Source organism: Colletotrichum truncatum, assembly GCF_014235925.2.
Source record: "Colletotrichum truncatum strain CMES1059 chromosome Unknown Contig_0011, whole genome shotgun sequence".
NCBI classification, from domain to species: domain Eukaryota; kingdom Fungi; phylum Ascomycota; class Sordariomycetes; order Glomerellales; family Glomerellaceae; genus Colletotrichum; species Colletotrichum truncatum.
The window spans coordinates 724,461-739,700 of NW_027222408.1; the positions used below are offsets into that span (position 1 = coordinate 724,461).

Consider the following 15,240-nt stretch of genomic DNA (forward strand, 5'->3'; position numbering starts at 1 on the left):
TGCCCTGTACCATCATGTATCTCTTGTTGTGAGAGGGAAAAGTGGTAAGAGAAAGGGGGCGGCTGTACTGCAGTTTATTGGCACTCGATGGAATAAGGTTGGAGGTTTAGCTGGTACAAGTGTCGACCCGACAGCTAGAAGCTCTGCCCGGTATTTCAAAACCAAGATCGGTTATTTAGAGGAAGTAAAAGTCGTAACAAGGTCTCTATTGGTGAGCCAGTGGAGAGGATCATTACTGAGTAGGACAAAAGGTGCCCGGTTGGAGCCGATGAACTAACAGCAGCAGTCAATCACCCTATGGGCAGGCTGTCCATGTCATGGATGAAGCAAGTGTTGGCGAGATCCAGCATCATCATCTATCCCCATCCATCCAGCTCACTTCCTCCTTACGCAACGGGCCGATCACCGGGCTACTCGTACACAAAGCAAAAAGGTGACCCCCCGATCGTGTCAATCAGCTCCTGCAACGGCCTCGGCACGTTGAGCGGCGAGATGTCCATCACGTCGTCGAGTGTCATGTCCCGGCTCGGAGGAAAGTTGTTCATCGTGCCCGTGCCGAAGATGCCCTTCTCGCGTCAATACCGCACCTCGCCCGTCTCGTCTTCATTACAAAGTAGTGGAAGAAACTTACCTGTCTATTCTCCCAGTCCAGGTTCTGCCATACAAAGTACAGCCGGTCAATCTGCCCGTGGTGCAGATAAAAACCAGGCTCCAGCGGCGACCAGTAAAAGTCACCACCCGGATCACCGCCTTATCCCCAGGTTAGCCAGTTTTCTCCTCCCTCTCTCTCTGCTTCCATCCCGCGGTATAGGAAACTCACTGATGGCGAAATGCCCCCCACCGTGCACTCCTATCCCCAGCGGTGCTGCTGGCGGGTACCGTTTGTCGCCCTGCAGCAGCGCCTGAAAGGCCTCGATGTTCGGCGCGTCGATAATGACATCGGTAGTGTTGCGCAGGCTGGCCCACAGCGCGCAGATGCCGGTGTTCAGATCCCGCTTCAAGCACCGTGGGTTGTGCTTCAGGGGATCAGGCCATCCTGACGGGCCAAGGTTGACCGAGAAGTCGGACAAGAAGCCGGACACGCAGCCGCCACCGGAGCCTGCAGGGACGCCGGGAAAGGGCGGGGGGTGGCCGGGGATGAACTCGCCATCGCCGCCGAGCGACGTCTCGGAGCCGTCGAAGAGAGGAGACGCGGACATGTTGTGGGCGTCGAGACCCCACTCCCAGTAGGGGAAGGTTCCTTACAGAGAGGTCAGTGAGCTTTGGAAGAGGGAGAGAAGGAGGTGGAAGAAAAATCACCTTTGTAGCCGCATTTTGTGCGGAAAGCCTCTTCATATGTGTAGACGTAGTATCTGTGAAAGAGGAGAAAAGAGGCCTAGCAGATTAGCTCGCGTAAGTGTACCACAGATGTGGTCGGACACGGATGACATACCGTGAGATGTACGTAGGGGGTCAAATGGTAGTGCAGCACGCCAAAGTCATCAAAGGCAGACCTAGGATGGCGTCGTCAGCGAGTTCGGCTCACATTAACGTCCCACACCCACTTCTGGGCACCCCCCACATTTGGGCACCCCATTTACACCAAAAACGCCGTTTTTCGAAATTCTATATTAAACTAACTACTATACTTACTAAGAAAAGAAAATATATATAAACTATGTTAAGTATAATTATAGCCATCTAATTTTTTATAAAGGTTTGAATATAATAATAGTTATAATATAGAAGTTTAAAACTAAAAGCTTTAAAATGTTAGTAGATACTAGTAACTTACTAGTATTCCTTAACATTAGAAAAATATATTTTCGCTCATATATACTTATTTAAAAAATCTAGGAAATTAATATTTATACTTATTAAAAGTATATAATTATATCTAAAAGAGATTTAAAAGTATTACTTTAGTAAATATAGTATAATTAAGGGTTAAAGTTCTATAATAGAAACTTTTCTTAAGGGAAATTTTAAAATATTATTCTAAGCTTAAAGAATTTTTTACTAAGTATAAGAATATATAAATCTACTATATCTTACTTAAAAATTCTAATCATATTAGTTAAATATCTCTACCTATTTTATATATTAAGATATAGGCTAGGTAAATTAGTATTATAAATGTTAAACCTTGAATTTATAATACTTATTATCAATAATACTAGTATATAGCTACTTAAGTATTATAATTAAGTCTTAATCTATTTAACATATATTTATTCTCTTTAATAAGTAAAGTATTTAGTTTAATATAGAATTTCGAAAAACGGCGTTTTTGGTGTAAATGGGGTGCCCAAATGTGGGGGGTGCCCAGAAGTGGGTGTGGGACGTTAAGGACGCGGGCTGGTGTACTTTGCGCCGTCCACATAACCATACACCGACTCCGTCCGCATAAGGCACTCGATTGCCTCGCGGAACGCAATTCTCTCGGCACCGGGAATCTTTCTCCTTGAGGCAATGTAGGTCAGCGACTGCCTTCAAGGTCGTCTGCCACATGAGGAGAAAAATACCATTCCCTGCGGACGTGGACGTTATCTTTGGTGCAGCCCGACGTCGACGTCTCAGCGGATAGCCTAGCCATGGCATTGGCGTAGGCCGTCTTGCTGAGTTCCGCGAGCACCTTGCCCGAGTCGATGTCTTCCTGGGAATAGTCGGCGGCAAGAGACGCCCCGACGAGAGAGCTCGCCAAGAGCGCTGTTATCCACACGAACCTCATGGCGGCTGGCGGTGAGCTGTGACTTTGGAGGTGAAAGCTGAAAACATACTCAGAGGTTGCGGCGTGTAGCCTAGGTTATATTTGCAGAGCGCAGCCGAGACGGAGGGACTTCCGTCCATTCCTCGACCATGTGTCTGCGAGATTCGGGGCATATTGTCTTGGCGTCTGCGAAGGCAAGGGTTCAACCGTAGAGTTCTAGGCTGTTGGGGGCGAAGAAAGCGTTGCTGACTGCATGCATATCAGTAAGCTTGCTTGGTGGCTGCAGAATAGCCGGCCCTGGGATGCAGGAGAGAGGCGCGATACAACATGCAAAATGAACTTGTATAAAGGCGTGCAGGGTGCGCTATAGGTAGGACCGAGATCCTTGCGCGGCGGGCGGCTAACTACCAGATAAAGGCAATATGGGAGGCAAATACGACGACAAGTACATAAGAACCCAGCTATGCCATCTCTTTCGGCGTGGCTGGCTGTCGACGTCTGCCGGGCGGGGAGGGCACAAGCATCGTTGCATGCTCCGCATAAGCGAGGCTTGTTGGAGAGGGGTATCGCTGCAGTACGAAAAGAATTTTCATATGGCTTTAAGCGTCTTGGAATGCAGGAAACTGACATGCCTACGTCCGACTGCTACGTTGAGGCTTGGCGGCTGGGGAGTCGCTGGCGGAAGAGACATCGCTTCGAGTTCGTATCTCGTACCCGGACGCAGAAGCCTACAGGGTCAAGCATTTACGACTTGGGAGATCAAGATGCACAGGACACGGAGCGACAGATTGGTGGAAGTTAAAAACAACGTTGTATTTGCCAGGGGGCAGGGGGCCAGGCGACGGCTTCTATACGACCGCCGCCTCTCGACCGCGTTCTCCTCGTCGGTCATCACAGCCTCCTCGCCGCCAACCCGGCCAACCACCTTGGAGCTCCTGAAAACACCATGACGATAGTCAGGGATGTCACGCCGAGGGCAAAACTCATCCACTCAGCAGCACACAGGCCGTCCAGCGAGGGTTAGCCCCACAGCAACACGCGGTCAGCATGCTCGACGGCAACACCACACTCACGGGCTATGATGACGGTCTGGATAGCAGTGGATATAGCCAGGCCGATAGTGTGGCCGATCTGGCCGACAGCGTTAATCAGGGATTACTCAAGATAAGTAGTCGATAGGTAGGTAACAACAACAACAACAGTCAGCACACCCATGATACCCGTAGGGATAAAACGCAACGTCGTCTATGGCACCAACAGGCCCTAGTGGCCCTAGAAGGAGTAAGTGGCATAGATAAGGAGGTTATTAAAGGGCGAGAACAAGAGCACTATCTATAATAACCAACACTACGCAGAAGTGCGAGTTATAAAACATAAACATCTTCATCAGCAGCCACCAGTCCATCTTAAACTCAAGGTGGTACTACCAGAAAGACGAAACCGGTAAGGATGACGATCAACACGACGATAAGCATAGGGATCCACAGCGTCGCCAACCCCACGATGTTACCATCAGTCAGGGCCAGCAGTAGGGCCAGCAGGCTGACGGTGACGAGCAGGCCGCCGATCCAGTCGACGGACGGCTTGGAGTGGGTTGACCGGGCCCGGATCGGCAGCTCCGGGGGAGACGGTGGCGGTGGGATAACGAAGAAACCGGCGACCACCATGGCGCCGGCCCGGCTGGTTATAACAATAAACAACCACTTCCAGCCGGTGTACTGGGTGATGAAGCCAGTGATTAGGTTTCTAAAGATACTACCCAGCGGGGCGCCAGCGATATAGATACTGAAAGTAGAGTTCTTAGCTTTACCCGGCGGGAACGTAGTGCCTAGGATACTAACAGGGGTAGGTATGTTAGTGGTAGCGCCTAGGTCCTATAATCTGCGGAATAGGTCGAAAGTAAACCTCATTAAGCACAAAAGCGTTAACAATTGTCAAGATGGCCACACCCAGGCCGGGCCGGCGACAAAGATGGGCCGCTTACTGCACAGGTTAGCAATACGGCCCCAGAGCAGCAGGAAGTAGCCGAAGGTCAGCGTATAGCCTGACACGATCTACTACTAACTACTACGACTCGGGAATGCCCAGGTCGTGGCCGATGGTCCGCAGGATGATGACCAAGGCCTGGATCAAGAGCTTGTTCATGAAGGACGAGCGTGTGACCGTGGCCACGAGCGCGATGGAGCACGCCTTGGACAGTGTGTTCGCACGTGCCCCCTCGTCGTTGGTGTCGTCGGCGATGGTTGACGATCTGGTCGACGACGCCGGATACTAGGGCAGAGGCCGGTGCCGCTTCCGAGAGGTGGACGGAGAGCTACGGGCATTGCCGCTGTTCTGACAACGCTCAGCCCGGAACAGTCTGTCCATGCCAAGTTGCCGTTCAGCAGTGCTGGTGAGCGGCGCGCGTTGTATTGAGTCTCCGTCGCATTCTTGTTGAAATTATGCCGACTGTTTGATCATGGTACGGTTCATGGTGTAGCGCAATAGTGGTATTTGATACTGATAGGAGTAGCCGAAATCAATGTTGCTTGCTTGCTTCCGAGTCCTCATGTATTTGTACTTCTGCCCTCTGTAATCGTTGTCTCGCACCGGCATCTCCAGATACTGTCACAACGAACATGCTAAGATTCGTCAACGCCATCTAGAGTTTGCCCCGTCCTCCGTCGGTACGTCAGGTACCCGTGTTCATCCCGATGCTGTCCGCGCAGCCTGCTCAAGATGGGCTGCCAGAATGGGACACTCCCATACAGCTCCTGCAAAGCGCCATCGCTCTTTAAGGCGGCGACAGTATTCCCCCCAGCGTCTATGAGATCGGCCGCAATCGTCCCAAAAGTGGCCCAGCGGTGCCTAACACGCTCCACCTCTTCTTTCTTGAAGCCGTTTAGCAACATCTCCCGCCCCCGGTTCTCCTCCGCGCCCGTCATCTCCTCGCTGAGAATCTCCAGCCGGCGCATCACTAAGGACAGCGCTGTGTCTCCCGGTGCGGCCTTGGGGCTCGTGGTCATTAGCGCGTTCTTCTCCGACCGGTTTTTCGCCATGTGCACCCGCCAGCTGAGGACCTCGCTCCCCGCCGCCCCGGGTGACGCTTCCAGCCAGTGGTCAGTGTCGCTTCCGCTTCGCAGCAGAGCCTTGACGGCCTCGACGTCTCCCTGGTGGGCGGCAGCCATGAGAGGCGTCACGCCTTCGCAGACGGCGTCCGGGCGTGCGCCGTATTCTATGAGCACAGCGGCGACATCTCCGGGGGCGTAGTGGAGCGGCGTTGCGCCGTGGTCGTCCGCGACGTTGGGGTCCGCGGCCAGCTCGAGAAGCCTCGTGGCCAGGGCGGTGGTGCCGCTTTTGGACGCCATCAAGAGTGGTGTGTCGCCGCTGCCGTCACGCAAGTTCACCTCGGCGCCGTCCTTGAGCAGCGTGTTCAGGATGATGTAGGGGTAGTCCCGGAGCCGGGGCTCGCAGTACTTCCGGCAGGCGAACTGAAACGCCGTCTCGTTCCTGGGGCCGTAGCGCCGCGTCCTGTCGTAGGCCCCTGCGCCGCGGAGCATGTTGAAGACCTTGTAGTCGGGAATGCCGATGGCGAGAAAAAAGGGCGGGATGTCGTTGTCGGGGTTGGCTAGTACATCGGCCCCCAGGTCAACGAGCAGGCCGGCCAATTCCACGAAGCCCCTGTCCTGTTGTAGACAGAGCTGCAGTGGGCTGGGGAAGCCGGGCACGCTGGGACTATTGGGATGTGCGCCGTGCTCGGTCAGCAGAGTCCATGCCAGCCGCTCGTGATTTTGCTGGATGGCCGTTTGCAAGAGAGTCATCCCGTTATCCAACGAGGCATCGATGTGAGGGAGGTAGTTCGTAAAGTAAATGATAGGATCACACATGCATGTTCTGGGTGGCGAACGGCATGTGTCAGTAAATATGTGCGTGATGGCCGAGCGAGCAATGGCGTTCAAGCTGAATTCGGCCGCCATCGGGTCCAGGAACTGGTTGTAGCGGTCACCCGTACCAAAAGGAAGACTGCCTAGACCGATGAATCGCAGGACAGCAGACTGATCGATACTGCGCAGAGCGTGCATGCAATTCATGAGGTAGACCGGCACTAGTGGGCCCAGAGCTTCTCCAGAGAGGTTGAACTCTTGACGACCTCCCTCAACATCCAGGCCGTTTGCGGCCATGGCCTGGTTCCTTTCGTCTGCCTCGGCTAGGCGAACTGTTGTCGATAGGACCTCGCTTAAGCTATCCGTGTCTGAGTTGAGTAGGAGATGTCTGAAGAGAAAGCCGTGGTTGTTGTGAATGGCCCATTCTGCAGTGGAGGCGGCGGAGCCAGCATCCCAAGGGAGGGAGCCTGCAATGGATGGTACGGATCCGGTAAGTAATACCTTCCAGAGAGAGTACACAGCGGGATCAATTGCCTCGGAGAAGCTCTTGGACATGATCAGCCAGTATGCTTTGGCGTAGGGCAGAAAGAGCTGTACGTCGTCGTGGACTTTAAATCTGTGTGCTAGCAAGTCGGACGCCAGACGCTCCAGGTCCATCTTGGAGACGCTGGAGTGTTTATCCTTGGACAAAATTCTCATGACCTTCTGAGAGAGCCTGTTAGATGGCATGGCCGACTCGGCCACCATTTGGGGGACCCGGGCGAAGGAGACCTTTTGCGCCGTCGAGACCCGGTTCTCGAAGACGCTGTAGTTTAGATACGTCACGCAAACCGCACCTAAAGTGACCTCGGACTCCTGGAAGTCAAAGTGAAAGGGCGCCGCGCTCCGGATCGCGGGCCGGCCGGCAAGGTGCAGGAGAGCGCTGTGGTGGATGAACCTGACGCCGAGATCCTCCTCGTCGATGTCGAGAAGACTGCCGCCGTACTGCGATGCTAGGGTGTGCCCGGAACCGACAAGGCTCAAGGAGTTCCATGCTAAGATTCCGGGCTCAACATTGACGGCCACACGTAACTCGTCTAGGGATAGGCACGGGTCGGCAGCGGCGACAAGTTGGAAGATCCTGGAATCGTATCTGTGGTCCGGAATCCTCAGGAGGGCCTGGTCGAAGGCCTCTGGGAGGTTGCGGGGTAGGTTGTTCAAAATGTTTAATATGTCGGCCTCGGACCGAAGCTCTTGGGTGTATTTTGGGCAGATGGCTTCGATCTGGAGGGACAGCCACAGGAACATGCCCTGGCAGCCCACCAGTAGCTGCCTTGTGATCAGCTGTTCCAGTTCAGCGGAGAACGGCCTGATCAACTTCCACCGCTCCACCTCTGCCGATATAAAACTGAGGATATCACCAGAGCGGTCTGCATGCTCCATGGAAAGCGTCGCGTTGATCTGCATCGTGGATTCCGCGATTGTCTTGCATCTCGACGTTGGTCGAGAGGAACAGAATAGCCGAATGTGCCTAGCATTCATGAGACGCTTCATCTGTATGAACAGCTCGTCCATCTCCTCGTGCGGAGCTTCATCGAGACCATCCAGCACAAACACTCCCTCCCAGTCCGGCGGGGTAATGTCCAAGATGAGTTGAGTGTAGGCTTCGGGGTTGGCTGTGGTGGGAGAGCCGTCGCTGCGATCTAAAAACTGTTCGATTGTTGATGCGAGGACCGGACTACTCAGGACCTGGTAGGCAATGCTTCCGAGTATGCTATCCACGTTCAGCGTCTTTTGGTTATTGCTTTTGCAGAAAAAGTACGAGACAGTCCGGGGCCTTTGTTTAGGAGGGGCGGCTGCTACGAAGTTAGTCTCATTGCCGGTAAGTCGATTGTGAAATTGGCAGGTGAAGAATGACGGGAAAATGAATAATGGAAGATAGGGTGACGGAGACAGGGAATACAGATGCTGAGTACAAGACTTTGCATAGAGTTGGGCAACACTTACAGCTGGAGCTCGGGTCCCCTCTGGTCAGGACTAGGTCAGCAATGGCAGAAGCCATGGTGATGGTCTTTCCAGACCCCAGGTTGCCCTGCAGCCAAATGACAGAAGAAACGAGGCACTTTAGCCATTTTTGATACTCTCGGTCTTTGAGTATCCAGTTTGAGGTCCCTTTCTTTCGTTCTCGACGCCATATGGAGTCGAACTCTTTTTGGTCCGGGCATAGGGATTCGAGGATACGATGTTTGCGAGCTTCCCGGTTGCGCTTTGCAGCTTCTCGTGACGTTGCTATTTGCAGTCTATTGAGCCGTTCCAGACTGGACGAATGCTCTTGAAGAGTCGACTTGGCCACGAGCATGGCTGTGCGCTTCTCGATTAGCCGACCCCACTCGGCGAGGTCCGACTCCAACGGCTTGAAGACGGAATCGAACGAGGAGCCGAACGAGGAGGCAACTTGCGAGGCGAGCGATTTCCTAGCGTGGGTGACGATCTTCTTACTGATGTCGACAATAACAATGATATACTCGCACATGTAGCCCTGGACTTGTCGACATTGGGGGAAGAGCATGGCGAAGTCCTGGTGCAGTGAAACGGAGCGTCCAATCCTCAGGAGCAAGTTTGAGACCTTGTCAAAGTACGACAGGAAACTCAGGGAAACCTGTCATTGTTAGAAGATTTGCGGCCGTCCAGTCTTCTCACACATCTCCGACTCCACTCCTCGGATATCGACGAAAGATGATGTATGACCAGCCATGATGAATTGACATACCTCTAAAGCCATCCGCACGGCGGCCCAGACACCGCATGCGAGGAGATTCTGTGAGCCGCCGATCAAAACATCGCCAATGGGGGCAAACTGGCGGATGCGGTCGAGGATGGCGACCAGACGGGTGGCGTAGGGCCGCCAGGACTTGTGGCGGCGGGCGCCGTCGCGGTTGATCTCCTCGGTGAGCTGGACGACCTCGAGGGCGTTGGGCGGACGCCGCGTCTGCAGGTTCTTGAACTTGGCGTGTCTGTCCTTGTCGCCGCTCAGGCAGACGCTGAACTCGGAGATGGCCTGGGCCAGGCGAATTTCCGGCTTGAGCTTGCCAACGGTGCCGACCGCCGTCGATAGGTTCTCCATGGCTGCCGGCAGGTTTCGTGGTCCCGGGCGGTGTTTTCCCGGGATCTACTTCATACATGCGCAGACTGTAGATGGTTGAGTTGAGTCTCAGGGGATGTGACGGCTCACGGCTATATTCCTGTCAGGACGGGCCGCAAACAAGGCTTTCAGGCTGCTGACATCTTCGGCACAGCCTGATCCAGCGACCACCCTTCGGGCGGGATTCGCGGGGAGATGGGATAGGCCGGGGCTTTCTCGAACCGAGTTGCGGGCCTGCGGTGTTGGCTTTGAAGAGGAAAAACAGCCAGCAGGCTGCAATGCCACACAGCTGGAGTTGAGGTGGCATGAGGAGGGGCATCGTTAAGGCGCTAAACGAGGCGGTGGTAGAGCTGACCCTGGCCACATGCGGGAGCCCACAGCCTGATGGGGGCCGAAATTGCACACACAGCAACTCGGAGAGTAGTGCTGACAGTCATGTGAGGGCTTTGGTGTCATCTTGGCCCTCCCTGCAACAGGACTGTGCCGTATTTGAGCGCAAGCTGAAAAAAAGGGGAGAAAAGAATGGGGAAACCTCCGGCACTTTGCCTGATTTGTATGAGCTTAGCTGTAAGTTCCTATTAGAACCCTAGCCTTGGAACGACGTTCAAAAGGTTGGCATCTCTAGTTGATGTCGGCTCTGTGATTAGCCTTGGATGCATCAACCAATGGGGAGACTCAGGTTAGATGAGCCAATTCCATCGGGAGCTAGGCAATGACTATTTGGGCATAAACAATGACCACCAGGTAGCCATCCGCTATTCAAACATCGTCCTGGACGCTCCGACATGGCACGTGGGAATTAACGTTTCGGTCCGCGCCGTGGCATGGAGTCTAATATGACTCCAGGAACAAGTCTCATCTAAGTCTGCGCATCTCATCCCTGCGCATGATTTTTATGGTAGCATAATGTGGGCGAAAATGACTATGGGTTCAATTTTCCTCAACCACGCCTATTTCTAGATGACATGAACTGTAGAAACTATCGAATACCTTCTCCTGATTATGAATAGAGGAAGGAGATTTCCATTATACCTTTTTTGCTAGTTTCTGTGATGCCCCGATGTTGTCGATGTTTACGAATGTCTTATTAGAACTTAGCTATACTCTCTTCTTCCTAAATGGCATAGTAATCTCTGGTTTAGCTTTAAATTTACTAGCCTGCCTCTCTGTTATAATAGCAAACCTATTCTTCTTATTAATAGCTTTCTCTAGCTTCCTAAGTATATGTTATGACCCGTCTAAGAGGAAGTTGTCGTTGGTCCGTTGATGAGAAGCCTTCGGATACTGTTGTATAATTCGCTTTCTTTCAACCGATACTCTAGAGTAAAAACCTACGGAAAATCGATGTATAACGTCGCACACCCACTTCTCGCACACCCCCACATTTCGCACACCCATAAATTGGGTCATCATGAGGTATTCATCAACTTCATAACTATAAGTCTGATTCGTCTCCTGCAACTGTGATACTATCGCCAGTTTTAATAGGTAATTCAGGCTCGCTAGATTCATCTGAGCTATCCTCAATTTCGCCAGCCTCAATTTGGGCTTTGTGAATTGCCTCAATGTTGGCAAACTTCGAATTTGGGCTCATTTGGACCTTACGCCGCTTCCGTACCATTCTAGCCTCAACTTCTGCTTCCAACATTGCAATCTTCTTCTCTGCTGTAGCCAATTGATAGTCCTTTTCATCAAATCCCTTTTGAACCTTCCGAAACAACAGTCGCTGCGTTTGCTGATCTTTATCCAACTTGCTGAATAAGCTAAGTTGATCATATAGATCAACTGTCTTCTTGGGCGTTGACCAGGCTACTATGGATGTAGCAGATGCCCAGTTTTCGTCTTTTCCACCATCAGAGGCCCTCATAGGCGTAGAATAGCCTGGCTTTGAGGGCTTGGAAGCATTCTCAAGCAGTAGAGGGCTCATGAGCGGTCGAGCTATCGAAATGGGCCATAGTCCTGTTGCTTTCCAGCCGCTTCTGATATTCTTGCTTGAAAATGCCATCTGGCGTGCTTTTCCATAGCAGGTAAGAAAGTTCCGTTTGCCTACAACTGTAGAATCGTTGTGTTGAATGAGGTATCCAAGCTCTTTTCGATAGGTCGCCTTGAGAGGCCCAAAGACTGCTTGGTCTAGAGGTTGGAGAACGTGGGATGTATGTGGCGGTAGGAAAAGGAGATATATCTTGTGTTTATAACAGAGATACATAAATTCTGTTGTTTCATGACTGCCATGACCGTCTAGGATCAATAGTCTCTGCTCAGAGGGATGATCAGGCTTAGTCAGAGGGATAAAGATGTTCTCAAGCCATTCCACAGCTGTAGAGTCTGAAGTCCAGCCATTCTCAGTTGCTGTGAACTTCCAACCACTGTAAATATCACGTTTATGGATATCAAGAGGAAACCATTGTTGTTGAACCGATTTCCCTCGATAAATAACAAGTGGAGGAAGCGCCTGACCAGTTGCAGAGACACACTCAAGCATAGTTGTCCAAGCCCGAGACCCAGGCTGTTTTTTTCGCATTGATGAGCTTTCTGATGATCCCAGTACTAAGCCATTTGATCCTCTGCCTTCTAGGATACCAGTTTCATCCATGTTATAGCGATGATGTGGTTTGATCGCCTTGATCTCTGGAAGGGCGAGTTGTTGAAACCATTGCCTGATTACATTAGTTGAGGCCCCATTGACACGCTTAGAATCGATGGCTCTAGCTCTATGAACCTTGATTGATGGATTTCTCTTAATAAAGAACTGAATCCAGTTTCTCCCAAGTGGCTGGGTAGTGCCTCTGATGTCTAGGATTCGCTGGGCAAATTCCTTGAGTTGTTGATGTGTTGGCGGCAGCCCTAACGCCGCCTGGATACGCACCCATTCAGCTAAGTGACTTTCCTGTGCTGGAGATAGCTTCTGGAAGCTAGAGAAAGCTACATTTCTTGCCTGTGAACCCTTTAATCGAGACTGGAGGGTTGATGGTAGAATTCCAGCATCATGAGCTGCCTTTCGGACACTCTGCCCACTTGCAACTGCATTGAGAGCTTGATTGACTTCTGTTTCCGTATACTGGCCCATTAAGCGTATAAGAGTAACTATTCAAAGAATTATAATAATCGCTGTAAAAGTGGTGAAGATATTAAAGAATGTTGAAGAGGGTAAAATTCTACATGAGCGATTTATGGGTGTGCGAAATGTGGGGGTGTGCGAGAAGTGGGTGTGCGACGTTATACATATGTATACACCATCTGAGAACAGACCGTTGATTTTCGCCTAAACCCTTACCAAATATTATATTAGATTCGCAGCTTTTTTCTCTTTAACGCGACTCAGTACCGCTTAGATAGCGTTAGAATCAAAACCACAGCCCTTGTCATCGTTGGAACTCCCAATTCCGGTTACTACGAGCCAACCCAGAAAGCCCGGCTGTTTCTCGGTCCGCAGTCAGCAGTCGAGTCGCAGCTTTTTACGCAGTAGATAAACTTTTACCTGCCTGTGACTAATTCGCCGGAAACTAATTCTACTACATAATAGAGCGGCCTCGACTCAACCCAGCCGCACGCTATAGAACTCTCCAACACTGACCGGGTAGCCCGCAGTGATGCTTTGGTTCAATTAACTGGTTCATCGGTCGGAGCTAAATCGGTCTTGTTCAACAGGAAGGAGGCGACAAGCGGGGCCCGGTCGATCTGAACCGTCGACCCTCTCATCCAAAACCTTAATGCTCATCGAGCGGAAACTTTAACAGCGTGATCTCAAGCATTTCCGCCGTCCTAACTCTCAACCCCGCCCAGCTGTCGCGTGCTTTGTGATTCCAATGCGATCTCTCCGCAAAGTCAGTCTTAGTAAACTTTTTTCCAGCATGATTGCGCAGGCACAGATCGCAATTATCAAGCATTGCCGAGTGTCACTAACGAGGTGCTGACAGTTGTATGTGCTATACCACGAGCCGCGCCCCCTCATAACGAGTAGACATGCTCGTAAACAACTACGTCGCGTGTTACACGAAACGAATACCTAGTAGAAAAATCTTCGAAGGCGGACTTTCGGGTTCTTGGCTCACCTGCTGTTGCAAAGATTGCCTGGAATTTATACTAGATGCGACAGGCGGTGACCGGAGCTGTCCTGGGTTTTGCTTGTGCCAAATAAAGGCCGCCTAGGGGACGTTAACTGACTTTCCGACAGGGTTAATAAACCAAAGGGTTAAAGTTGGCAGTGTCAGCCCGGCCATAGCAGGACCGTTGCTGGCGGCCGTAAACTCCGCAACTCTATCTTATATGAACAAGAAGATTCGCTAGCATATTGTTAGTTTCTGTTGCAAAAGCCAGAAGACGTAGCAGTGGAAGTGGCCATCTTGACGGCCTAGACAACACGCCCTGCCCCCGTTATACGGCCTCTAGCTGCCGCGTGTGGCACTCCAATCGTCACACCCAAATGACCTACCAAAAGGCAGCTTCCTCTCTCAACTGCTACGCCTCACACTTCCACTCTATGCTATAACAACCTACAAACATCTTACTTTTCAGTACAGTTGAGCTATTGAGAGCCCTCTTTTGCCCCCCTACCCGTATGGGTATCCCTGTGATACTAACGGTTTCCTATCTGTCAGTCGTGCCAGGTGCTAGTACTTCGCGGCGCTATGGCCTCGATTGGGGCCACTATGCGAGGAATCTTATCGTATTTTTGTGGAGAATAGGAGTTGCTTGTTCTAGAGAGGGCCGCGGCCGCTAAGTTCTTGTATGGAACTTCTCAAGCAAGAAGTCTTGTAAATCGCCCGGAGATCGCCATTGAAGCGGCGTACTTATTATCTATATTTAGCTCCAAGGTATTCACCTTATGGAACTCTTTTAGGTATAAAACGGGCAAACCGAGATTGTTGAGTTTTGAGTGTGGTATAGCGTATAGAGCCTGTCTTCTGTATACTGCTGAAGCGATGCTTTGATTGAAGAGTATCCTATTCTTGCTTGGGCTTATTGAATGTTATGAAATCTGATTTATGATGGTAGTAGAGATGGTCCTGATAGATACTGTAGCTGACTGATACGGTGCTTTATGGAGCTAAAACGGAAGCTATAAGTTACTATATACTGGGATATGTGATTTTTATGTTTCTTATTTCTTGGAAGGGAAAACGGAGGTAACTAATTCGCTAGAGAATTTTGGTAACCATTTGATAATATTCTTTGTGGGTGGCAGGCCTCGCCGGCCCGTCACGTGGGCTGACGGCCGCCACCACTGGTCTTAGCCAGCCTCCACAGCCCTCTAGCCAGTTAGTTAGTTCTTCCAACCAACAACACCACTTTTCCCATTCTGAGCGTTCTGTGCTGGTTTCGCCCACAGGTTATGAGCCCAGCGTTATTCTTTCGGAATAACGTCGTTTTACCCATTATTCTACTCGTCTGTCAATTTTCTATTGATTCACGAATTTTTGCGATTTTATTCGCTTTATTTACCCTTCTGTGCGATTTTCTCGCCTTATTTTCCCTTCGCTGACGAATTTCACTTTCTGACGCGATATTGGCTGCCTGGCGCGCACGAATATCACGTGGCACGCGACCGACCACCACAACCCACTGGT

General features: G+C 51.2%; 5 protein-coding genes across 5 annotated transcripts; 1 reads left to right on the forward strand and 4 right to left on the reverse strand.

The window, feature by feature from the left end:
* Nucleotides 1-410: 410 nt before the first annotated feature.
* CTRU02_214544 (tyrosinase central domain-containing protein) lies at nt 411-2,710 on the reverse strand (the record flags this gene model as incomplete). Its single annotated transcript, XM_070206261.1, has 7 exons — nt 411-566; nt 632-750; nt 821-1,240; nt 1,300-1,375; nt 1,433-1,493; nt 2,371-2,442; nt 2,505-2,710. The coding sequence occupies 7 exons, from the start codon at nt 2,708-2,710 to the stop codon at nt 411-413; spliced, it is 1,110 nt and encodes a 369-aa protein (XP_070060035.1).
* Nucleotides 2,711-4,101: 1,391 nt separating this feature from the next.
* Nucleotides 4,102-4,834, reverse strand: CTRU02_214545 (efflux transporter; the record flags this gene model as incomplete). Its single annotated transcript, XM_070206262.1, has 2 exons — nt 4,102-4,525; nt 4,761-4,834. 2 exons carry the CDS (start codon nt 4,832-4,834, stop codon nt 4,102-4,104), a joined length of 498 nt encoding a protein of 165 aa, XP_070060036.1.
* Nucleotides 4,835-5,310: 476 nt separating this feature from the next.
* Nucleotides 5,311-9,655, reverse strand: CTRU02_214546 (NACHT domain-containing protein; the record flags this gene model as incomplete). Its single annotated transcript, XM_070206263.1, has 3 exons — nt 5,311-8,387; nt 8,539-9,190; nt 9,302-9,655. The coding sequence occupies 3 exons, from the start codon at nt 9,653-9,655 to the stop codon at nt 5,311-5,313; spliced, it is 4,083 nt and encodes a 1,360-aa protein (XP_070060037.1).
* A 1,453-nt stretch (nt 9,656-11,108) lies between these two features.
* On the reverse strand, nt 11,109-12,266 carry CTRU02_214547 (transposase; the record flags this gene model as incomplete). Its single annotated transcript, XM_036730454.2, has 1 exon — nt 11,109-12,266. One exon carries the CDS (start codon nt 12,264-12,266, stop codon nt 11,109-11,111), a length of 1,158 nt encoding a protein of 385 aa, XP_036577910.2.
* Nucleotides 12,267-15,005: 2,739 nt separating this feature from the next.
* On the forward strand, nt 15,006-15,155 carry CTRU02_214548 (uncharacterized protein; the record flags this gene model as incomplete). Its single annotated transcript, XM_036730455.1, has 1 exon — nt 15,006-15,155. One exon carries the CDS (start codon nt 15,006-15,008, stop codon nt 15,153-15,155), a length of 150 nt encoding a protein of 49 aa, XP_036577911.1.
* Between the last annotated feature and the right edge of the window lie 85 nt (nt 15,156-15,240).